At 38.9% G+C, this 26,480-nt stretch overlaps 1 protein-coding gene across 3 annotated transcripts in view; it reads right to left on the bottom strand.

Moving 5' to 3' along the window:
* The window catches only part of OXR1 (oxidation resistance 1), a 264,521-nt gene that overhangs the window by 118,752 nt on the left and 119,289 nt on the right, over positions 1–26,480 (bottom strand). For all 3 annotated transcript variants that reach the window (XM_061995217.1, XM_061995219.1, XM_061995220.1), the window contains exon 3: positions 10,115–10,311. In XM_061995217.1, the coding sequence (XP_061851201.1) occupies positions 10,115–10,311 (197 nt within the window). The remainder of the gene's footprint in view (positions 1–10,114; positions 10,312–26,480) is intronic.

Raw genomic sequence — 26,480 nt, 5'->3', positions numbered from 1 at the left:
CAATCCTTTAGAAAAACCTTCCCACGGAAAAATATGTTCTTCCTCTCCTGCAAAAGACTGCTGTAGGATTTGAAATGACTCTTTCTCAAATTATCTGTCTTAACTCTTGTACTTTTTACTTCCCATGAGTTACAATCCCATCTGTAACCCTTAAAGAGAAATGTAGTGTGTAAAAAAGGCTAAACTTGGCTTACTTGGATCTTTGTTTTCCAGCAGATAATGGAATCTTTGCTAATAAGAAATAAGTTTTATATTTTATATTCTCTTTTTCTGTAAGGTTTGGAATGTATGTACTTAACACTGGTTAAAAAAAAACAACCCAGTGAATCAATACAGGTTTAGATCACTATTACATAAGGTAGAACAGTTTTCTTGCATTAACTAAAAAACATCAAATCCAACTCAGGTGCAGATTACGTAGTTGAAACCCCACAGGGATCCATCTTTTTCTACTAGAGCCGAGTTTGAGCCATACCACGAGGTGACTTTTTGTTACCTCACTATCAGCAGCAGCACCATTCAGTATTTTCTCAGAGTTCACATTGGTAACAGCTTCTCTCTGAGATCCCAGCAGTTTTCAATACCCAGCTGATGTTAACATTAGCAAATACATTAGGAAGTCTTGACTTGTGGAACAATCTTGTTCTTTATTAAAATGGGAGTTTCTTGTTCTTAGATAGAACATTTGTCATTTAATTTGTGGAATGATTTTAAGCCAATTTCTCAAAACATCATTTAATTTTCTCAGTATATATAACTTAAATGTTTTCAATATTAACTATAAAGAGGATTTATTTTCTTTCAGATTTATTCAGAGCAAGACTATCCGAAACCTGGCAAACTTATCGAACAGCCAACCTCAGCACTGTTTTACATACATACAGGGAACAACATAATCACGTACCACCTAATCACATACCCAAGTGTGCACACACATTCTTGAATGTATGGCTAAGGTTCCTGAGAAATTGCAAGTCAACTTCTCTTACAAAAATCATGCTTGCCACGTTTCCTTTGGCAGAGGAGAGACTGTCATCCTGTCTTTGGTGAATTAAAAGAATAAAAGAATCTCTGAAGCATATTAATTAATGAGATTCATTGGAAACATATTGGCTGCTGTCACTATTTAGTTTTCATGAGCAAACTGGCCAATTAGTATTTAAATTTATAAAAAGGCTTCTTTCTTAAGTATTGAATATTTTATGCTTGTAAAGTCTTTGCAGCAAAAAAGAGAAATCTTTTCAAACAGTCTGTTTGGAGCCTGGTATGTGCTGGAAGAGATTTGTTAGGCCCTCATGTTCAGGACTGAGAAAAAACGGTGGATAGGGTTTGCCCCAGTACAGTAAGAACTGTGTGAATTAGATTGTTGCCAGGCTCCCAGAAATCAATCTGCTTGTGAGGGAGGGAAGGAGTGAGGGGTTTCCACTACATTGGTGCAGGCCACCGATCCTCCACACTACTGCAATATCCAAAATGCTGTTGAAGGCAACAGAGACTGGTCTTGCCTCTCACACCAGTCCTGAAATATTTCTTGCCCAAAATGACTCAGCAATGATATGATAGCAATCTATGTTATTAAAATTAAAACCAGATGCTAAGAAAAGAGACATGCTGAGATGAAAGGACATTAAAGAGCATCACTCTTTCTGGTGGATGCTGTCTCTATAACTCAGAACTGATTTATATTCAAAGGATACACAGAGTATCTGTAAAGGACAAAAGAAGGATACGACATTAAAAACAGGCTTTTAATGGCTCCAAGTTTTAAATTCTAAAAAAGAAAAAAACAAAGACATGAACAAATGCTTCCCCACTCATCCAGAGTAGCTATGTGATCTGAATCACTAATAATAATCTTCAGGAAAGGTGAATGAGTAAGAATTTTGCATAGTTACTGTTGCTATGAAAGCCACTTTCCTTATTATGCACGTTTCACAAATTATTTCCTGTTCCTTATCTAAAAGTTTTTGAGATTGTATTTAAAAGGAAGCAGTCAGAATGATGTTCCTCACAAAGCAGTCAGTGTTCAATAGGAGACTGTAAGCACATTGAATGGGACAGTGTCAGACTCTGGGTGAACAAATGTGTGCGAATAGCATCTGGATCCTCTGAGCCAGAGTTGGCAGCTTCTTCTCCCATCTGTTCATCTCCAAAAGAAAGAAGATGCAGCCCAAATTTATAGCATCTACTGCACCAAGCTCCACCACTTATCTAACAACATCTACACCTATCTACATTTCTGGCTTTGCTAGTCTTAGCAACAAATAAAAGAGTAACTGCAAATAGGAGAAAAACTGGATGTTCAGGAGCTACTAAAGAAAGGAACTACATTCAATTCTAGAGAAGAGGAAGAGAAAATATATTCAACTGCTAAGTGGCAAGAACCTTTCAAAGACACATTTGGAAAGAAAGTGGAGAATTCTTTGCAAGAAAACCTCTCTACAGCAAATACATCGGTTATTGTCAGGTCACGTCCCCTAAAAGGAATCATGCTTCTAAAGAACCTCAAACAAAATCTTCCAGAGCAGGAAGGGATTTGAGGAATAAAAAAAAAAAAAGCCATAATACCACAATGTCTGCCCTTCAGATAAGTTTTATGATTAATTTAGCAGAGAAGGCAGGAGGCAAACTCCTAACTTTCTTTCTAACCAGTGTCTACTACAGCAAGTAGTCCCATGAGATTCTGAGCTTGATTGTAAATAAGCATGTATTTTTGGGTGCAATGATGTTCTCCTTTTCCAATTTTGAGTCCAACAGCAGATTCTCCATGATGTCTGGCCAGTGGTCTATTGCTCTGTCACACCAGCTCTCCAAAATGACTAGGTTGGCCCATGTGTGACAATGCTCCATCAGCGTAAGAGATCTCTGACATATTAAATAACCATTTGAAATGATGTTAGTCCTGTGTAGCAATTCTACGTTAACAAGCAGTGTGACGCTGTAGGAATTTAACAGTAAATGTGGATGAATTCACACTTAATCTGGTAGATCTGAAATATTTTAAAGCAGGTAGTAATTTTATGGAAGAAGCTTGGAATGTATGTAAACAAAGAAAGTGAATCTACTGCACATATAAACAATATGATATATGTTTATTTATGCTATAGAAGCATTGTAAAAGTCATTACTGAAATGGACCCAAAAGTATATAATACAAGGATTAGATACAGTTGTACCTACTAAGGAGTAGCTTGTTTGTTTTCACTTAGTTCTCCCTTTCACAACAGGAGGAACAGACTATAGCTTACTGTTCACTTGAAAAGAGTTTTTGTTTTAGATTTCCCCATAAAATCTTCTTAATTAAACTATCTATAATCACTCTTATAATGTTTTGTGCATTAATAATACATCTTGTGACCAGTCACTACTTACCTTTATATGCCATTAAACTTGCTGGGAGATCCACTTTCTTTTCACAATAACATCTCTTGAATAATTAAATTAGTAATAGTGACTAAACTAATCCCAAATAAATTCAAAGTGACTACGCGTTGAAATTTTCTTACAAACAAGATTAGAAGCCCAAAGAAAGTCTGTCTTTTCCGATTTATCACTTTGGCATTAGCTACTAGACACTTGTTTTGGAAACTTACTCAATTAATATGTATTTATTTAGAGTTGCTTATCCCAAAAGCTTCATTTCTCTTCCACAGTCATTTTATATTAGTTAATTCCACTACACTGAATAGGTAACATTATGATAATCAAGGAATATACAAGTGTGGAGTACTAACAGGGCCAAGTCAAGCTAGCAGGAGTATTTTCTCTATTAAGATTTCTGCTAATCTCTTTTGCAAGGTAGTGGAGAAGAAAAAGGCATGTTCCTAATTTATTTTTCTTCTCCAAGTAGAATATGACTTTTTTTATTTTTTTAAATGAACCACTGGGATGAAGGAAATGTTTGCAATTAGTATTTCCCAAGTGTCCTCACATTGTGTATTACATACACACATACATATTCATGTATTCTGTCTAAAACACTTAGTGTATCTAGCTAGTCAGCAATACCTAGTGTGTCAGCAATACCTTCCACTGGTAACAGAGACTATACCAAGAAAAATATATCCCCTGAGACACTTGATAGTTGTCTTCTAACTGAAATAAGCTTGCCAGCAGAAGCCTGTAAAGCAACATTTGCATTAATACTTTTATTAGAAGATATAATAAAAATTGCTGCATTCCTCCTCTCCCTACCAATAACATTTGCTAGCATGGACTAGGAGACATGAGATTACTATTTCTTTGTGTATTTTCTAGTCTGTTTGCTCTCTTAACTTTAGAAATGCTTAATAATATTCTGGAGCCTTGGCAGTGCCTTGATGGAAATTTAGCAAAGGAATTAATGTTTACAAATATGTAAAGGGTGGGTGTCAGGAGGATGGAACCAGGCTCTTCTCAGTGATGGCCAATGATAAGACACGGGGCAATGGGTATAAACTGGAGTAACAGAGGTTCCAAAGAAATACAAGGAAAAATTTCTTCACTGTAAGGGTGACAGAGCACTGGAACAGGCTGCCCAGATGAGTTGTCGAATCTCCTTCTCTGGAGACATTCAAAACACAACTGGACAAGTTCCTGTGTGAAAAGCATCAAGAAGAGTGTGGCCAGCAGGTCAAGGGAGGTTCTTCTCCCTCTCTACTCTGCCCTGGTGAGGCCTCATCTGGAGTCCTGTGTCCAGTTCTGGGCTCCTCAGCTCAAGAGGGACAGGGAAGTACTGGAGGGAGTCCAGCGCAGGGCCACCAAGATGATCAGGGGAATGGAACATCTTTCATACGAGGAAAGGCTGCGGGAACTGGGGCTGTTTAGTCTGGAGAAGAGGAGACTGAGGGGAGATCTTATTAACATTTATAAATATCTAAAGGGTGGGTGTCAGGAGGTTGGGACGTCCCTGTTTTCTATTGCATCTAGCAACAGGACAAGGGGTAATGGGATGAAGGTGGAACACAAAAAGTTCCACTTAAATGTAAGAAAGAACTATTTCACTGTGAGGGTGAGGGAGCAGTGGAACAGGCTGCCCAGAGGGGTTGTGGAGTCTCCTTCCTTGGAGGTCTTCAAGACCCGCCTGGACATGTTCCTATGCGACCTGATCTAAGTCAACCTGCTTCTGCAGGGTGAGTTGGACTATATGATCTCTAAAGGTCCCTTCCAACCCCTACCATTCTATGATTCTATGACCTTCCCAGCTTGATGAGAACAAGAGTATACACCTCAAGTGGATGTCTTTTTATGGCAACAACTCTATCTACTTCAGTCACCTTAATAAATTGCTAAATGTATAAGCATGAAGTATGGTCCTACAACCCTTCAGTCAGATCCTAAAAGCAACACAGCTGTGCTGCTGTACCTGGGCTAACTGCAAGCCAGATAAGAAGAGCTAGCTGTAGCCTTGACACATCCTTAAGCTGATGCAGCCTTGCTGCTTTAAATTCAGGTTACTCATATAGTTCTCTATTGTATAATCACCCAGCCCACTTTTAAAGACTACTAAAGACCCCGATTATCTATCTTCTTTTCCTCTTTCAAGAGAGTTGCTCAACAATAAGCACTTCAAAAATAAGTGGCCTCAATTTTTAAGTGCCTGAAGCATCTAAAAAGTCTAATTTTAGGTTTTTATTTTTAAATATCTTAGGTGCAGTTTCCAGAGTTCTTCATAAAACTTCATCCAACCCACCATGCAGACTGTTTTTCCTACACTCTCCTTATTAATCTAGGCGTTCCCACTCAATTTCTTCACACCAGTTCAGCAGTGCGGGAGCCTTCCTGCCTGCTGAGCCTGCCATATGGAAGAGTTCTTTCACTCCCTCACTGACTCTCCATTTTGTGTTTTATTTCATCTGAGCACACAACTTGTTCCCCATTGCCTGTTCCTCTCAGTTCTTCTGTCTCTTACCTACCTCTCCCCCACTTTTAAGAAGTGCCACTGCACTCATTAAGTTTGGGAAGCATCTGAGATTCAGACTGTGGGAAAGATGAAAAGCAAAGTAAGTACTTAGTGGATAGCTCTCTGAAGTAGCAGCAGTACTGATGAAAATTTAAAACCTCTTGGAATTACCAGGATATTCTTTCCTCATTACAAATTCAACTTTGATAAGTCCAAGGTAAATCTGTGTACACATAAGTTGACACAAAAAAGTAAAAAATATTCTGATGATACAGGGTATTTCAGAATACAACCTTAGACAATAGCCTGCCTTTGCTCACAATACCTGCAGGCACACACAAGCTGCAGCAATTATGTTTGCAAAGCATGTGTGTAAAAGGTATATGCTCACGTGTGTTCGTGTTTGCAAAGCAGAATGAGATTTATATAAAGACTTCTGAAGTGCTTTCTGCATAGCCAAATTAAAAAAAAAAATGCAGTTTTTAAATCACGTTGATTTTACTCCTTCCATGAGTTGATAAAGTTGTTTACACGTTGCAGAAGGCTCCAGGGAGACCTTACATCAACCTTCGAGTCCATGAAAGTTAGGGTCCTACAAGAAAGCTAGAGAGAGACTTTTACAAGGACAGATAGTGCTAAGACAAGGAGCAATGGCTCTAACTGAAACAATGTAGATATTAGGAAGAAGTTCTTCACTGTGAGGGTGGTAACACACTGGCACAAATTGCCCAAAATGGCTGTGGCTGCCCCATGCCTGGAAGTGTTCAGGGCCAGGGGGAATGGCGCTTTGAGTAACCTGGTCTAGTAGAAGGTGTCCCTGCCCATGGCAGTGAGGCTAGAACGAAACTGGTCTTTGAAGTCCCTTCCAACCCAAATTGTTCTGTGATTCTGTGATTTCTTTATACATACTTTTTAGATGCATGACTACTGCCATTAAGAAATCCAGCTAGACCTTAAGGATAAGTTTTAATAGGCAATGTGACACTGACATTTAAAACATATAAACTGTATTTATGTACATGTCTAAATATAGATGCCCTACTTCTTTTATATATCCAGATTTGAACAGGGTTCTCACATCTGTAAAGTACTTTGAAGATGATGATAATTACTGAAAAGAAGTTGTTAAGGAAAATAATAGTAACAAAAACCACTACTGGCATTTGTTTGCTCAAGCTCCATTAGTCACTACCATAAATAGTCATTTGCCAATTTGATGTAAGGTTAGTGTAACAGAATACTAGTTTTAAAATGGAAGAAGCAAAGCCAGCTGAGAGTATTAATTTTCTAACACATTTTCTTAATCCATTTATCACAGTAATGATTAATTTACATTGCTCAATCTTAGACACAGATTGCTTTTAGTAGAGAACAGCATACAAATAAGGGCAAAACAAGGTAAAACCATGTGTAATTGTATTAGGTCAGCAACAGGTTTAATGTTCTTGTTTAAGCTATTTAACAGCCAAATGTACAAAAAACATAATTAGAATTCAATATTTTTCTATTTTAGAGTCCCAGCCTAATGCAGGTGTCTCAGTATATTAATCCTCAGAAAAAAACAATTTGATTAGGCTTTCACTATTAGAAATAATTTTTTGAGATAAGCCACAGAAAATTACTTTCAAATCAAGGGGGTGATATAGGTCATAATTTAGTATGCTGAAGTTGATGGGAGCTCTAAGAAGACAATTATTGTTTCTCTTGGGTTATCAAAGCCATAAAGTCAATATCAGAATAACTCAGCCAGCATAGTAAACATGTCTATGTGGTATTAGTGTTGTGCTGTCCAAGATTAAACCTTTAATTTTCACAATATTCAGCAACATGTGCCATTAAACATTAATGGAGATAAAAAGAAACTTGTTTCTTCCATTTTCCCATTAGCAATTCAAATTTCAAACATTATGTAGTATGGAGTAATGCTGTCTCTCCCAATGCATTCCTTGTGATTTAAGCAACTGATGTAGACAAGGCCGTATGTACAAATAAACCCGACACATCTTCCATACTGGGTCAGTCCAGCCGGGCCATCTCATCCAGTCATCTGTACAAGGATAATGAAGATGATATTTAAGAAAAATATGTAAGCTTGGTCACTTGCTGTGGTCTCTTCCTCTCACATTTCTCTATGGGTCTACACCTGTTGTTCAGAATGTTAGCACCTGTTTATGGGCAAGTTGCCCATGAGTGCTGCTGTGCATGGACGCGCTGTCCATGATCCAATACACTATGCAGAGAGGCTGTGGAGATTCCACCCCAGAGATTGTCAAGACTCAGCAAGACAAAGCTTTGGCTGCTCTAATATAGTGTTGGCTGAAGTCCCACTTCAAACAGGACACCAGACTATATAACCTTCAGAGGTCTTTTCCAGACAAGTCTGTCAAATCAAGTGCTGCACAATTTTCAAACAAATTAAACAAATGCATGCACAACATTTTGCTATTCCAGTACTGAGGTTAGATCCTGGGCAACTAGTGCTCAGACACTGTTATCGCACCTAGGTTATTAACACTGATGGAGTTCACATTACAAGAATTTTATAAAGGTTCCCAAAAGAAAATGCAAGTAAGCCAAATTTAACAAGTAGATAAATGCAAGCCTGAGTCTGTGCTTCCACACACAAACTGTGTTTCAGGAACATTCAACTATGGTCAATTCTGAAATAATATTTTTTAATACTGAGTTAGATTAAGAACTCATTTTGACAATGTGGTAGATTTCTACTTTCATTATTATTCTTAGTAAAACTCTCCTATTTCATTCCATATTTTGGGTATGAAGCAACCTTGACATATCTATGATGTCCCTTTAAGATTATTTGAAAGAAGGTGGAGGAAAAAAAAAAGGCATAAAGCAACATTTTGTAGAGAATATATTTCAAAGTAAAAACCCACTCAAGTTCACTGATTTAACTATGCTTTGTCAGAAAATATGTTTCATATTAAGTGAAAAGTGTTTCTTTTAGGGTGCTATTTTCACGCATGATACAATAGACTCTTCTTTAAAGAAGAATTAAGAATTTCAGATTTTTAAAGTTAAATTTTAGAACTGTTGTCCAAGATGCTGATGAACTCATCAATAGCTTGCCTCATTTTTATTTAATTTGGGGTAGGCGGATTGAGTAATAACTGTAACTTCTATGAGTTTTCAGAAGGCAGTTGTGCAGCCCAATTTGAATGCAGGGCATCAAAAACCACAAACACATAAAATTTTTCACCACTTCATATAGTGCCTTCATTATTAAAATGTGTGTATTGCTAATGCAGATTCCTTCTTTAAAAACAGTATCACTTATGATGACAGCCAACTTCAAGAGTTCAGACATAACACAATGAAAGACATTTAAGGCAACATATTTATTTTTACCACTTAGACAAGTTAAAAGACACACAAATAGTTACCTTAGAACAGAAGAAATGATCATATTGTACAACAATAATTCAACTGACCACAACTCCATAATTAAAACCTGTAGCTTAATTTTCTTAAATTTATAGACATTTCATCTTTTCAAAACACAGCATTAGCATCCATCCCTCTTGTTTGCACCACTTTCATTAGCATATCTGTCTCTCACAAGCACTAATGAACCCGATACAAACACTGCAAAGCTAATCTCCAGTCAGTTTTCAACAGGAGAGAAGCAAAATGTTGCCAAAAGAATTAGTCAGGCTCAATCTTAAAATGATTTATGAGGAAGCAAGTTACAAAGCATCTTCTGGAGTACCTAAGACAGTTTTAGAAGAATCATTTAAAAATCCCAGAAGAATATCCAGAAAACCAAAATATTCAGAGAAAGATACCTAGAAACTCCCCTTATTAATTCTTCACACTCAGCAGGTCTCCTCCCTCTCCAAACTGGAAATCCTTTCTAACCAGGAGCCTTATAAACAATCTCTGCCAAAACTCTGACGCAATCCATTCCCAATGGCAATTATGTTCTTCCTACACACTTCCTCTCAAAATTGCTTTCATGTTTTCTTCAATATTTGTTCTTAACAATAACAACAACAACAAAAAAAGGTGGTAAAAAAGAATTCTTGTAAATGCATCAAGATGAATTAACCAGGTTCATTCTTCAGGGTAGTTTAACATCCTAATGTTTGCTGTGGGCATTTGTAACCTTAAGTATCCAACTGCATTTATTCAAAAGGAATAAATCACAAATAAACAGGAAAACCTTGACTTTTTAACAAATACATTTGTTTTTCTCAGTGAAATAAAACTCACCAATGGTATAATATCTCTTCAACTCACTCCTCCGTGGATTGCGCCTTTGGGTGTTTGCGGTGTTGTTCTGTTCCTCCTCAGAAGTAGCTGCCTTAGTGGCAAGCAAAGATTTACTGGGCTGAGGTGTCTGAGCTTCAGCTGCCACTGGGTTGCTTCCTGGCCCACTAATATCCACCGACTGGGACTTTTTCTTTAATCTAAAGGCAATTTAAGATAGCAAGATATTACTAATCATCATTCTATATCTATGTTATGCATGGAGTAACAGCAATATATTAATTGTACAACAATTAGTGTACACTGCAGCAAAACACAGCACAGCAGCAAGAAATTAGGCCTTGTATTAGCCTCCCCTTTCAGCTCTTGCTAAATCAGTTACAACACTTCCATCTCACATGTAGCTACAAGTGGTAAACTGCCCTCAGATCAGACTGCTGAGCTGCTTGAAGGATCAGTCCCTAATCTATTTCAGAGATGAGCTGCCAACTCATATCGTTCAGTTGGCTGACTTAAATTTCCACAGAAATCAAAGCACAAAGAAATTAAACCATTAACACAAAGTTGCTGAAAGCCCCATGAGAAAAGAACTGACTTAGTGATCTTCTGAATTCAGGTGTAGCTCTAGAAAGGCAGTTCTTATCCCGTAATAGTTTCAAGGTGTTGTATCTCACTGAAAGTCAAGAATCCTACTAACTGCAGGTGCTATTTTGTACACTGCAACAGCAATGGACAGAGTTTGATCAGAGTTTGGCAGGAGACTTAGAAAAACTCTCAAATCCTACTTCAGAGTGGTGACGAGTACACTCATCATCAGATGAAAGAATGTGTGTAGAATTTCACGAATTACACTATGAAGGTGAAATTACTATAGTCATATGGAGTATTGCTGGTCTAGTGAAAGGACAGCCAGTTAGAAACTTAGCTGTTAGAAATTAACTGCTCTATGTGGTCCAATGAGGAAATCTACTTCCATTACAATTCCTTACCATGTGAAATCTTTGAAGATTCAAAGGATGAATTTTTGGTAAGAATATCACTAGTTTTCAAGAAGTAATGCTCTACAACTCAGAACAAAGCTTCCACTGTGATTGCAATGTCTTGCTTCTGTGTAGTGCAACCTAGCTGTAGGCAAAGAAGCTACAAAGTGTTTAGTACCTCCATAATCTCAAACCAAGGGAAGTGAGGCGTAAAGATTTTTAAGTGTACATATGTCCTGTATTATGCATTTCTGTGCTCTGTCCCAGAGGAAAACAGACAGCAGGTGAACTGAAAAAATTATACAAGCTGAAAAATACCATTATGAGCTATATTCTTAATGATGTTATGGACACATTCTTAGCCACCAAGGCCATCTGAAAGACAGACCAATTAATAAAGCTGTGAATTACAGTGTGGAGGTGGCTAATAAAGTAGCTTGCAGCACTGCGGGGAATATCAGATTGTTATTATCAATATACTGTGCCTATTCTTCTGGAATCACACAGAAATAAAGGGATAATACCTGTCATTTGAGCAGTAAAAATGCCACATGGCCTTTTTCAGGTGACTTATGATTAATAAAAGACTCAGTTGAAATGTCTATAGCAAATTAATGTAAAAAAAAATTATCTACTCTTGCAATCCAAAATAATTTAAATGTAAGACTTCCAGAGTCATGGGTACTTGAGAACTAAAATTAAAGAACAGCATGAAAAACAAGCAAGTGCACAACATATTGTAAGCTATTCTTGAGAGATCATAGCGACAGTACTTTCACTGCCAGAAAAGGTAGAAAGACAGAGGGTCTGAATTAATCCAGACTCTGCAATAACAGGCTCAGCTGAGTGGAACACAGATTCAAGTAAGGACAAAACTTTACAGAATGACCTGACAAAAACAAGCAACTTGCTCAAATGCATCTTCCTTCAGTCTACATGAACTGTATATGGATACAGTCATGGCTGGAAAATAGTTTGAAATAACACTGCAGCCTTTAAGCTGCATCTTCACTAGACTACCATGTCTTGCAAAGAAAGCCCGAGTTCTGTGTATGTTCTGAAGCCAAAAGAATTCTGTCACTGTAAGCCGGACCCTCTTCCAGTACCCCAATTTATTTCTAGCTTTGTGTTGCATTTGGGTTTTTTTAAATATTTAAGCTGCACAGTTGGGCTGGAACAAAATTTACTCTTTGACAGAAAGAAATCTGAACATAAAATTCCTCAGGCTCACATTCCTGGTTCTTGCTTTGTTTCAGGATATCTGCTTGGAGAAAAATAAAATATATAAGAAATACTGTGGCAAATCTTTTTTTTATCTTGATGTATTCTGTAGCAGCCTTCAACTATATTTTCAACAATGGGCAACACAGGCTTTTCCGTATTACCTGGTGTGACCCAAAATAATGTCACTGCAGACAGCTGGCAGACACCACATCAACAATGATTTCAAAGCCAGCACTGCACTAGTTTTGTTTGGAAATGCATATCTGATAGTAAGGAGGAAGTCCTAGCTTGACTGAGATGTGAAGTAGAAGGGGCAAAAACTTCTTTCTGCAGCTATCCTTAAATTATAGGAGTTCCAGGACAGGGAAAACTATGCTACAAAAAAAAGGAAAATCTGCAGCCTTTGAGAAGTGTGAAACCCCAAGCTGGTCACTACTGTTGTCTTCTGGCTACTGGCACCTTCTTTGAAATACGGTTGTGCCTACATTTGGATGTTACAACAGACAGGCACCTTGACCACAAATGCAGTGAGTTCAGAGGAGAGGCTAACATGGAATGACTATGAAAGTCCATTTGTTGACAATTAATTGAGACAACCTATTCTGGGCTGAAGTAGAGATTACTTATCTGCTGCTGACCGAATCTGGAAATACAGAGCTGGGCAGCAGCTTACTTTTAGATAACTCTGCTCAAACACTCATTTCACACACACCAATTTGTGTAATTCAATTGCGCTACTGCTAATAACCCATTAAACCCCCATTTTCTCCATTTACATCTCAGAGTATTTTCCTAGAACAGATATCATCCTAGTAACTCCAGCCATCTGAGACTTTCTATGCAGTCACCTCTCAGTGCCTTTAACCTACTGGACAGAAGTACAAAGCCCAAATCTGCCTCTCAGTTACCAACTGCAAATGATTTGGTCATGTAGCCAATTCAGGAGGAATATGCATCTCCAAGCTGTGCATACAACATACCTGTAGGCAGATACACTGACTAACTTTTGAACTTGCACTTTAGTCTCTTTCCATCATCTGTATACAACTGCAAAGTTTTCTACCATTATCTTAGCCTAGCAGATGGCTCCAGCTTTCACCCCCTCCTAACCAGCTGGCATCCTGCATTCCCCAATAGCATCTCCTGGGAATGCGTCACTTTGAACAGGTTCTTACCACTTCCCTCAAAAAGAGGTGGGTATTTGGGCAACAGTCACCAAGTGCTCTGAACAGTCCACACATATGGGAAGTCCTGAAATCCTGAGGCTAATAAACTCCCTGGAAAGTCTGTTATAGACTTTAAGAGTATTAAGATTTTGTCCCTGGCATTTATTATCACAAACCTATTCCTTTCATAAAACAACCCACACACTTCTTCATGTTATTGCAAATGGAATTTTTGTAAAGCAGCATGGATGAAGAAACAAGGCATTATTCTATAAACAGATTTTGAAAGCATCTAAAGCAAGCATGGCTGGCAGTCTATTCTGGAAGAAAAGAAAAAACAAGTATTTAAACTATTTATGGTGGAAACAAATAAACATACAAAGCATCCCAGGAGCTAGGAATCTGTACAATTCAATCTTTATGAATTTCTAAGTGAAAATCCCTTACTGCAACACAGATTTTGGAGGAGAGCCTAGCTCATTCTTATCTACTGAATACAAAAAACTCCATGTGCCCCTGTGACTATCACAGATTTTATTGCACAGTTAATAAAAGAAGAAAATCCCTTCATTTGAAGAGCAACATTTGTTTTTCAGAGATGCATTGAGTATTTTTAAATGCTCAGAAGAGCTAGTTAAGAACTTGATTTCATTCTAGCAAGAAATTTTATTTAAACTGATGTTGACAGCCAGAATTTATCAGATTCTGGAAAAAAGTAAACTATTTTGGTTTTCAATACAGCACTGCAAAGGTCTGACAACTTAAACACAGGAGAAGGCCTAACCCCCTAGAGTCTGCACTGACTAGTCCCAAAATCAGTTCCTTTATTCCCCTGTGGACAGACTGTGGACCCCAGCCTTCACATAAATCTGCATTTCATAGAATCATAGAATCATAGAATGGTAGGGGTTGGAAGGGACCTTTAGAGATCATCTAGTCCAACCCCCCTGCAGAAGCAGGGTCACCTAGATCAGGTCACATAGGAACATGTCCAGGCGGGTCTTGAAGACCTCCAAGGAGATTCCACAACCCCTCTGGGCAGCCTGTGCCAGGGTTCCCTCACCCTCACAGTGAAATAGTTTTTTCTTATATTTAAGTGGAACTTTTTGTGTTCCAGCTTCATCCCATTACCCTTTGTCCTGTTGCTAGCTACTATAGAAAAGAGGGATGTCCCAACCTCCTGACACCCACCCTTTAGATATTTATAAATGTTAATAAGATCTCCCCTCAATCTCCTCCAGACTAAACAGCCCCAGTTCCCGCAGTCCTTCCTCGTATGAAAGATGTGCCAGTCCCCTGATCATCTTGGTGGCCCTGCGCTGGACTCTCTCCAGCACTTCCCTGTCCCTCTTGAGCTGAGGAGCCCAGAACTGGACACAGGACTCCAGATGAGGCCTCACCAGGGCAGAGTAGAGGGGGAGCACAACCTCCCTTGACCTGCTGGCCACACTCTTCTTGATGCATATGCATTTGCACATAGGCAGCATTTTTTGGATGCTGTGGCAATTTGGAGGATCAGGTAAAAGGCTTGTGGTCTGCAGTCAGGCACGGGTTACTGTCTGAAACTCTTGCTTGCAGTCTGAGCCAATGCCATGAAGGGCTGCTGGAAAATATTTTGTTTAATGCTCTTGAATAACACTGCAGCTTGAATAACACTTGAATAACACTACAGCTCAGGCCATTCCTGCCCAAAAAGAATATAGCAGGGTTAGACTCATGCAGACAATGACAGTGAGTTCATCCTCACAGGGCGAGATGGAACAGACTGTGGGAAGGAGGCAGCAGCAGGGGAGTGGTGCAGAGGCCTCTGCAGCCACCAGCCATAGAATGGGAATAGCAAACTTTCACACTGTAGGACATTTAAGAAACACCAAATGAAGGCAAGCAGAAAGTCTGCAACAAACATAAAGAAGTACTTCTTTCAATGTAACTGCATGATGGAAGTAGTTGTGCAGGTAAGGAGTATCCAGGGTACACAAAAGAATGAGTCAGGCAGAAAGCATCCATGAGGTACTATGAATGTAGGTACCTCAGCAAGTTCCGTGAGGTAAGGCTTGCTGAAGGTGGAAGAGTTTCACCTCTTAAAAGGAGGGAAAGAACCACTCAACGCATGCTCTGTCTCTCATAAACATCCACTACTATGTAAGTACCACACACAACTGAGTACCGCATACTCGTAAGTCAGATCTGAATTGGTCGTTATGAACTGCAGAGGGAAACAAAACAAACCACCACGAAGAAGCTAGGAAACAGAACACTACTAAAATCTATGTCTGTCAGTAAACAAACATGCAAAAAAATGACACAGAAAAGCCCTTCAGACTGTTACTTTATGAGTTGATCATGTAACAGAGTTTTCTGGTAAGACAAGAAGCTTATGAGATCACTTGATGGCAGAATACAAGAACAAGAGGACCTTCACACAGGTGACAGTAGCTACACAGCCCAAAAAGCAATTCAAAGTGGCAGGTAGGTATCAACAATGAAACATTCAGCCCAGCCTCAGGAAAGAAAACTGCAGGCACAAGAGCTATCTGCAACAAAACAGTGACATTTCAACATCATATTTTGCTCCCCCAGTATGTGTACAGCAAGCACAAAAAAAACTTTCTCGTTCCTTTATGTACACTTCAAAAAATTACCACACAAATTAAAGACATAACAGTTGTTAATCATCAGAGTACCAGAGAGCAACTCCAAACCACCCTCTCTACACTTCCCATTCATCCTTACAGAAGTGGTCCCAGCATATGCAGGAAAACTGCCACCATCCCTCCTTCAGTAAGGAAAAATAATGCCAGACCAGGTGTCAGGGGAAAAGATGAAGAGTACCTAAATGACTGAAATATTGGGTTTGTGATGTGCGGAACTGGTAACTCACATCCTTTTAACAAGATCTATAGACAATGCTGGTGCCTCATGTGTTTCATGGGCACATCACAGAATAGCTTTAGGAAAATGAACACAAACCTTGTGATTATTCCTGGGAGCATGACAGCACTGCTACAGGTAAACCCTTGGAGGACCATTTACAGAAGACATATAGATTGGTTGCTGCCAGGTACATCCATGAACTCCAAGCGGGAGAATCCAGAATCCACTTGTGGCTCAAGTGTGACAAGGCATTCTCACTGCCTGCGAGAGAAGGGTTAGTGAGTCTACGGGCAAAGGAGTCAAAGTGCTCTACACACCACAGATGGGCCTGGAGATGTATATTCACTTGAGGATGAGGCATGACAGAAGTAGGGAGGGAGGTGACTATGATGATGGAGAGGAAGATGGCAGCGGTCACATTAAATACATAATGTAACTCAGACAGTCACAGCATATAAAAGTCATTCTTTGTTTCCTGATGAAGCTTTTGTAAGGATTAAGAGCTCAAGATCATATGGCTTCACCATGGCTGTATACTATTTTATAGCAGCTTTACATGGCAGAGGTAATATGCCCTGTGACTAGGGTGTGTGTTTTGTCAGTGATGACAATTTCATGATCTTTTATTTCAGGATTCTGAAAGGGTGGGTTGCAATGCTGTACTATTTGCTGACAGTTATCTTGATTCTGGACATGTTTTAGAGGAGATGTGTAAAGTAAATTACTATTTTGAATCTTGCTATTTTGTTAATAGCTGCTATACTGTTATTTAAATAACTCCCACTAGTTCCATGTTCACAAAAGCTCTTCCAATGCTTTATGCAAATCTACTTTAGTACAATTTGCATGGGTCTTGAAATTTCCAGTTCTGACATATTCAGTACAGAAAAATTTTGTGTAATGGTTTTAGAGTGACAATAATTGCCATTTCACTCATTTGTCTCATCAATGCTGCAGCATTGTATCTAATGAAACTTTATTTATAAGGATGGACTGAAATTGTCCAAATTATTTTAAAGTTATATCACTAAAGAAGCTCTTTAACTCACCTAATCAGAGGGAGCTATTTCTGAAATCTTTTTATGATAGGCTATGTAATGAGCACCCAGATCCTATTCATAGAATCATAGAATGGTAGGGGTTGGAAGGGACCTTTAGAGATCATCTAGTCCAATCTCCCCCTTAAAAATTATTGTGAGATTTTCATACATCCTGTATTATGCAAGACCACATTCTATTATTTTCTCTCTGACTAACAATGAATTCAGAATTTTCAAAGTCTATAAGCTACATCACATACCCTGAGATATACAGAATATGTCACTTACAGTGAAGCCATATAAACTTGTAGCATTTCTCCATATAATTAACTTTGTCATAATACAAATTATTTTCTGTGCTAACTGCAAGTAATTTATATACCAACAAAGCTGTTTTATCCCTAGCTTTTGATTTTGGCAATTGCATTTACATTTCTGATTCCAACCCTAGGCTTGCCTGTTTCTGAGTTGTTTACAAGTCAGCTGCAATATCCCTGGGCACTTAATGTTCCTGAGATTGCTACAGTATATGCAATCATAGCATGCATACATTTATGTAGTTAAATTTGGAAGCAAAAGGGCCTATTAACTTCTCAAGGAGATGGCAGAGGAGCTTGGAAGTTAAATTCTCTTACAGTACCACAGATTTATGTGCTCTGCTTCTACCATCTCAACAAATTATCATCAGCACAGCAGGCAACCACAGCTCAGGTTTGAAGAACATGCTGTAGACATGCTTGCCTTAAGACAGAGAAATGCAAATCTGCACATTCTCCTGCCTTGCCTAGTAGCTCATACAACTGGAAATGTACACAGTGAAACAAAATATAAAACTAATTTATACATCATTAGTGTCTTTATTCCACAAAACAGATATATGAGAAGACATTCTGATCTATCTAACCATGGAAAATTCAGTGAGTTGTAAAGGCATTTTGTGAAAGGGGAAAAGGGAATAAATAAACAGTGAGTAAGATCTATCCAGGAGTATCTCAGCACAGGCAGATCCAATAGTCCATGGGCTGCAGTGCTTCCTGGGTAATGGGAACTTTCAAATCTGGCCTTTTTCCTGCAGGTGGGCAGGCTGCCCTGTCATGCCATGACATGCCACTGCCATGTTACACAGTGCTCCTTGGCAGCCATGAATCCCAGCCCTGGGACCAGAGGTGCTGCAAGCAAAAGTACCTCCATCTTTAGTCTGAGCATGAGAATATGCTGCAGAGCATGCCAAGACCATGGTCTATGACCTGTCACCAGGCCATGGGGCTGAGGAGGGTCAATCCAGGACAGCAGAAGACACAAATCTCACAGACTATCATCCAAACTCTCATCATGCTCCTTCTCAAATGAAGCCTCCTCCTAGAGTCACAAGACTCATCCTCAAACTGAGGTTCATTCGAAGTGTCCTTTGGGAAAAGCTGTTCACCTTCCCCCAGGCATGGGAGCCATTGGGCTGCACTGTGAAAGCCATTGTTGCCGTTTCACTTTTCTGAGAACCAAGCGTGGCACATTACACACATTTTAGGACTGAAAAAATTTTGAATACCTAGATGCATTTGGAAGCACCCACCTGTCTTAATTGCATACAGGCCAATAACAAGATCGGACAAATGCTAGCAACTTAAACTGTAGGCCAAACAGTACCTAACTTGGCAACTAGTTATCCAATTTGTACAAATACCTTGTCCTCATACTTTTGAAATATAAGTTAGACTTGAAGTAACAATTATATAGATTTGCAATGTGTGCATAATATATTCTTCTATAATTCCTCACTGGACAACAGGCAAGTGTCATAAAATGAAGTAATTAGCACCAACTCACAATAGGCAGACTCTCGCTACAGTGAAGAGAGACAACGCAGCTGTTCCTTGAGCAGACTGAAACATCTAGTATTTCTCCTTGCTAGGAACACAAATTGGTTCTCATGCTCTCAAATTGGTTCTCATGGATTTAGTGATAGCAGATAAATCTCTGTGGAAGCATTTAACTTGTCAAAGACAAGTTAAAAACTAGGCAAAATGAGAAATCATTCATCATCATAGCTAAAGCAGCATTGAGGTTTTGCCTTTCAACTCAGGCATAACTCAAGTATTTTGAATAATAAGCATAATTTTAGCATTTAAGTGAAATGTCCAGGAAATGTATAGAATGTACAAAATGAGCTTTATATTTGTTGGTTTTCTTACTATTATTTGATAAATAAACCATATCCTCCATTGAAAACATTCAAGCTCCTTTTTCTTGAGGGAGTTTTACCGGGCACTAGTTACACAAGTTTGAAAAAGTGCTTGTCTTCTTCTTTCCACACTTCATAAATCAGGTTAGCCAAGCTTATACCAGACAGGAGAGAAACATCTTCAAAGATCCAGGAATATTTTGTACTTAAACAAAAAAATTATCCTCTTACCCTTCTGGCAGGAGACCTGCCTCTAAGTATTCACCTTCAACTAACCTTGACTCCCTTTCTCTTTTCACCCAGGGTTGGTAACTTGATGAAGCAGTCCCCAGCATTTCCTCCAGAGCTCCAAGAGGAGACTGACTGGGGATGCCAGCCCATAAGTCATTCAGTCAGAAGCTGCAGCCACACAGCAGACAGATAACCAGAGTTTTGTTAAGATCCCATCAGACACAATTAGAAAATAGGAACTCTATTAATTGCACCTTTTCAGAAAATGCAATCTCAAGCATATATGTTTTCATGTCTTGTCATCTCAAAAAGTAAGCAATGCCAGTTGATTAATAACAAATTGTAATAAGAATATTTATAGAAAGGAGAAACATACATCTGAACAGACAGATTGTGATACCGTGTCTACTTATTTAAAAACCAACAGAAAACTCACACGACTATGTTGTTTCTCAGTTCTGTAGTAGTAGTAGTTCAACAACTTCTGATTTGTGCCCACAACAGTGTAAAAGTTGTAAAGACACTTCTTTACAGCCACAAGCACAGCTCACAAACACTGATGATTAGCTGCCTTGGTCACAGTAGAGACTGTGCACTAGAGGAAATCCCACTGGACAGAGTTGCAGGAGACACTTGAGGTGCAGGAGCAACAGGAGTGAGGACCAGGGCATAAGCAGCTCCAGGAGAGAATAAAATGGCTCAGGCAAGCACATAAATTATGTTCAACCTGAACCCAAGCAAATGTATTCTGGAGACAACAAACTACAGTTAAAAAAGGCAAAAGAAAACCCTCCAAGAACATAAAAGGGTTTTTTATATTATGGGGGAGGGGAGGGGAGGGGAGGGGAGGGGAGGGGAGGGGAGGGGAGGGGAGGGGAGGGGAGGGGAGGGGAGGGGAGGGGAGGGGAGGGGAGGGGAGGGGAGGGGAGGGGAGGGAAGGGAAGGGAAGGGAAGGGAAGGGAAGGGAAGGGAAGGGAAGGGAAGGGAAGGGAAGGGAAGGGAAGGGAAGGGAAGGGAAGGGAAGGGAAGGGAAGGGAAGGGAAGGGAAGGGAAGGGAAGGGAAGGGAAGGGAAGGGAAGGGAAGGGAAGGGAAGGGAAGGGAAGGGAAGGGAAGGGAAGGGAAGGGACTAGCAGCACTCCCAAGCAACCACCTACACTTCTGAGGTGTCAGCAATGGCTCAGCCTTCAATGCTCGGGCTGCAGCTTGCGCCTGGATATGCTATGAAAAGCCTCATTACCAGTTGTTTCTCTTTTTCCTTCTGCAGGTGAGACTAGGAAACACATGATGATACTGAGATCCAAGAAGACAACCTAAAAGTAGAATTCAGGTTCATACTGAAGTAAAGACATGCCTTCACCAGCAGAAAAGGATGACCTTTCTCTTGAATCATCATTTAGGTTTATGCTTGTGACAAACATCAATCTTTTCCTAGTTTTATTCCCCTCACAATGACACAGAATACTCAGAAGTATAGAAACAAGAGATTATAGAACACAGTTGCCCTGCAGAGTTTTTTATTATTATTTTTAAATCGGTAAGCCCAGAGAGCAGAATTGCTATAAGCACTGCAGTTACACCCACTACCAGACACTAAGAGTCTAGAGGTATCACAATGAATGACATTATTTAAAGAAAAATTCAGTCAAAAAGCACTATACTGTGGCTTTCCAAAGCATAGTGAGGCTTTTTTTCCTCTTTAGTCCAGAATAAAAAACACCTCAAGGCTGGTCTGGCATTGACAGGTTAAGATGCCCATGATCAGATGTAAGCCTTGACAGGCAGCTGAAAAGAGAAGGTATGGAAGACAATGAGCTAGTATCTGACAGTATGAAGAAGACAAGCCAGGTAGAGATATAAACACTGTTGGAATTGATAGAAAACCACAGCCCAGAAGACAAATGAGGCCACAGCATGTTAAATGAGGCAGGTGAGTTTGGAAATATTTATGTATTTAGCTTCCTAACTAGAGCTCAGCTCTAAGGCATCACTGTTGGAACAACCACTGATCAGAATTTGTAAGGTAAAAAAAACCAAGCACACAAGCTAAAACATGGAAACTGTATTTAGATGCATGCAATAAAACTGTCATGATTTTGAAAGTCCTACCATATAAATCAGATGTTTTTCATCTAAATGAAAATAAGAATCAGTAAATCACATTTTCTTTTTGGGAATTTTTGGCAGGATTTCAAGATGCATTTAACCAATCTCACAATATCTGTTCTTTTCCTTGGCTAATCTTCCAAGAAAAGTAACTATTAGGAAATCAAAATATTATGGCTAAGCATTGCTAATTGCTCTTATGAACAGAAAGGTAAAACCTCTCATACATGAAAAACCTGAGGAAGAAGTTAGCAACATAAATCAACAAAATTTAAAAAAAGAGAAGAAACTGGATTCTGTTTCTTCCAAGCACTTCAACAGCCCTCTACATTTATCTATACTCAGTTTAAATCCCAGTAAATTTGGGTCTAACTTCTTAACATATTAGTAGCCTGCAAATAACCCTCCTATTAAAAACTATGTAAGTCTTTACGGCTAATTGAAGAAAACAGAAAAGGGAAAAAGCAGTAGAACTCCTCAGTCTCCCACCTATCCAAACTGATGGCAGGCACTGCTTGGCACCTGCACTTACTGAGCACAGTCAGGGAAGGGGCAGCAGGCACTCCCTGCTGCTGCCCCTTGCAGTGGCACACACATGGTTCTGCTCCAGCTTTGTGTGCCAGGCAGTGTCCTCTCCTTGAAACCCTGGCAGCATAAACACCTGTGCCTAGCTCCTTCAGCATGGAGCTTGAAAAGTTACCGTGTTTCATGTCAAGATTTCCACTTTTGGAATGGTTGAGGCTTAAAAATTAAACTTTCCATCAAAGCCCAGAAGTCAAGCTTTGAATTGGGAAATTCTTATGCTTTCCAAATTTTGTCTCAATAACACTTTCTTCTAGAAAAATACATGGTTTTGGTAAATGAAATCCAGATTGAACTGACTTAGTTTGGCTTTAAGGTTAGTGCTGGGTTTGTATTTTTATTGAAATATTTTAAAGCAATACAAAGATTCATCTGAAGATACCTAAACTCAGACAGAAAGTTTGTTCCTACTCTACAGCAGAACTATGAATTACACATCTTGTTCCAGTGTCTGTCTTGGGACTGAGCATTACAATGACCTCCTGCAGATCCAGTCTCACAGCCTTTTCCAAGATAACTTGGTGCTCAAATCTACATGGACAAGACAGAGTGTTCCTCTTGACCCTCCATTCCAGTTATCTGCAGTATATACTGCAGAAAAAAATTGGCCTTGAATTCAGTAATTCATAAAAGTACATATATTCTGAAAATGTAAAGCTTTTCTGTAGAAAGTAGTCATCTGCCCCAATAAAAAAAACCAGGGCATGTAGCATGAGAAAGGGTAGATACAGCATTTTATGTATGAGAACCAACCTCTTAATCTGTGCTGCTGCTACTGCATTTCATCTTCACAGTGTGCTGAGAAACCAAGAGTTACATAACTCAGTAAAAAGCTGATAGGGCCAGTGACATTTTAAATCTCACTGTGTGAAAATCAATTAAAAGATGTGAAAAGAAAAAAACACCACCTCTTCAGGAACCAAAATCTCCATCCCATAATATATCTCTCTATATATGTGTATATTTTTAAATGAGGAATAAAACTTTAAAGAAAAAGTGTGGGAGGGAAGTGGAAGGACAGGCAGAGCAGAGAAAGAACAGAATAATCACTGACTAACAGAAGAACAGAATCATCTACAATAATCTGGGTGTTGTTATGATGAAGCAAAAAGTCAAATCATATTGATGACATAATTTTGATTGTGCTTGTGCTAAATCACAAGTAGGTAAAATAATAGTGGCTTACAACATGGAAGTTATTTGGAGCAAAAAGGCCAAATAATTCTTGTGTACTTTTGTAGGAAAATATATAGTTTTTTTTAACGTGGAAACACACCAGATTCCTACTTGGATCAGTTTTCACTTTTGTAAGGGAAAATAGTCCATCAAAAAAAAAAATTAAAGCCACCTTTGATTGGAGGCAGGTTAAGTCAAATCAACATATCTATTTTATTTTCCAATTGTCTCTGCAAGGAAAGTCAAAAGAGACAACGCTAGTATCTAAGAAGCCATAAAAGAATCTCTACAATCTACAAAAATTGATTTTATTAAATCCCTGCATTGATCAACCTCACCTCTTATTAATTCAAATGCAGGCCACTTGGAAAAAAAATCTGGTAATTCTTATTTGCTTCATTTACAAGTGGAGTAAACTTTCAGATACAGAAATGAAGAAATTTCCCGTAAAATGGGTATAATGGAAGAAATAGGAGCAATGCAAAATATGGCCAAAGCCCATGAAAAGAGAATTCATTGAACTAAAGCCAAATTAAAATTCCAGCACTGCACAAACAGGAATCCAGAGTGGTCGACATCTTTTACCTACATAAAGTCACTAGAGAAAAACACAGAATCATAGTATCATAGAGTGGTTTAGGTTTGCAACTTTTAAAGATCATCTACTCCAATCCCCTTGCTATGACCAGGTTGCTCAGAGCCCCATCCAGCCTGGCCTTGAACACATCCAGGGATGGGGCATCCACGACTTCTCTGGGCAACCTGTGCCAGTGCCTCACCAAGCTTATCATAAAAATTATTCTGTATGTCTAACCTAAACCCACTCTCTTCCAGTTTAAAACCATTGCTCCTTGTCCTGTCGCTACAGGCCTTGGTAAGAAAGACTCTCTTCTTCTTTCTCATAAGCCTCCTTTATATGTTAAAATGCTTCAATAAGGTGTCCCCAGAGCCTTCTCTTCTGTAAGCTGACAACCTCAACTCTTTCAGTCCTTCTTCATAAATGAGGTACTCCAGCTCTCTGATTGTTTTCATGGCCCTCCTCTGGATCTTCTCTAACAGGCTGCTATCTTGTACTGGGGACTCAAGTTGCACTGGTTGCACATCTTCTATGGTCTAATCAAACTTAAATTTCTCTCAACACAAAATTTCAATAGGGCAGGGAAGTTGCAAACAGGGAAAAAGCAAAAAAATCGAGAGGGAACTTGTGAAGCTGTAAGCTACAGAGTTTAATCTGTTCAGATCAGCCATCAATGTTACAAGGACTTTCAAGGAGGCACTTTTGGAGCTGGGTATCAAAAAGTACCGCATGCCTTTTTTGAGGAGAGGAGAAGGGTCTACCTCTATGTAATATGGCCAAGGTTACATGCATTCTTCATATAAAAAATTGATCTCGGTGTCCAGTAATTCACCAAGCTGCACCTGCAATCTGATAAACTTGCTTTCACAAGAGCATTTTTTACTCCCAGCATTTAATATTTATATATATTATATATATTTTAATATAATTTAGAAGCACAAAGATAAAGAAATGTTCACTGCATTTTGTTCAGCCATTTCAGGATTTCCCACCACTCAAAACACTAGCAGCAGAATTTGAATGAGTGGGAAACTGAAGAACTGTTGTAAGAGAAAATTTTAATGCAGCAAATCTCTGTTTCTGTGGGTTTCCTTCACTGTAACTTCAACATTCTTAACCTGCTCCAGGGCCAGTACAGATTTAATTAAAATAGTTTCTAGCAACAATTTAAAAAAAAAAAAAACACAACAAAAAAAACCCCCACCAAACAAACAAAAAAGCTTGAGAACTCTTATTCAATTTTGTAGTTACAATACCTCGTAAAGATCTATCCAAAAGCAGAATTCCCAAATAGACCCCACTGCCATCTGATGATATTTCTTTCTTCCTTCTTTTTAACTAAAATGCCTTTGCATTTTAAAATAGCCACATGTTCACTGTACCTTCCTGCCAAAGATACCTTCTGGGTAGCAATTAAACATATAATTGAGATCTTCAAGACATTAGAAGGCAAACTGAGTGCCTTTTTGAACGGCTGCAGGGAAGGAGATAACACAAATCAATTTACGCCAAGACACGCTTTTGCACTCACGCATTCAATATGCATCACATGACCCCTCATAAACCTGAGGGGCTTCTTCCACAAAGAATGCTTCCAAGGGTTTCAGAGAAGGGATTTTCAAAGCTTTAAGATGAAACCCGCAGTTGTACTGTCCATGAGATCTTCAGTCAAATGTTAAGATTTTAAACTTTTTACCGATGCTAGATACTCGAGGCTAGATTTGTGGACAGCCACATGAGCCCAAAGAAGACTTGGCTTTCTCCTCTCATGTTGTTCACTAGCCATTAGTGGAGCTGGACTGACTTTCCTTTGAGACTCATCTCTCATTTACAACTTCAAGCTTCTCGCAGTAGACTGACAGGAAGTAATATTGTTACCTTCTTAAAGTTGATATTCTCATTTATTCTTCAGTGATTTAGTTTACCACTCACACAAAGGAACAGATTATTTAATCACTCACCACTGCTCAGAGAAGAGTCATTGATAAAACATCGTCTCACTGGTCTTTTAATACTTCTTCCTATCATTAAATGCCAAAAAGTTCTCAAACAGACAATATTACCTTACCATAGCTTCTTTCATCTCCCTGTCTTCATATCCATACAAGCTCTGTAGACAGTAAGTGCTGGCTTTCACCTGTCCGACCCAGTAAAACCCCAGCAACTCTCCCACTTTCCATGCTTAGTTGCCTTTTGACGGGCCTCCCATCAGGCATATGACACTACTCTGAAGATC

Source organism: Colius striatus, chromosome 4 (genome assembly GCF_028858725.1).
Source record: "Colius striatus isolate bColStr4 chromosome 4, bColStr4.1.hap1, whole genome shotgun sequence".
In the NCBI taxonomy this organism is placed as follows: domain Eukaryota; kingdom Metazoa; phylum Chordata; class Aves; order Coliiformes; family Coliidae; genus Colius; species Colius striatus.
Note: the sequence above shows the minus strand (reverse complement) of the source record. Positions and strands in the feature narration are given on the sequence as shown.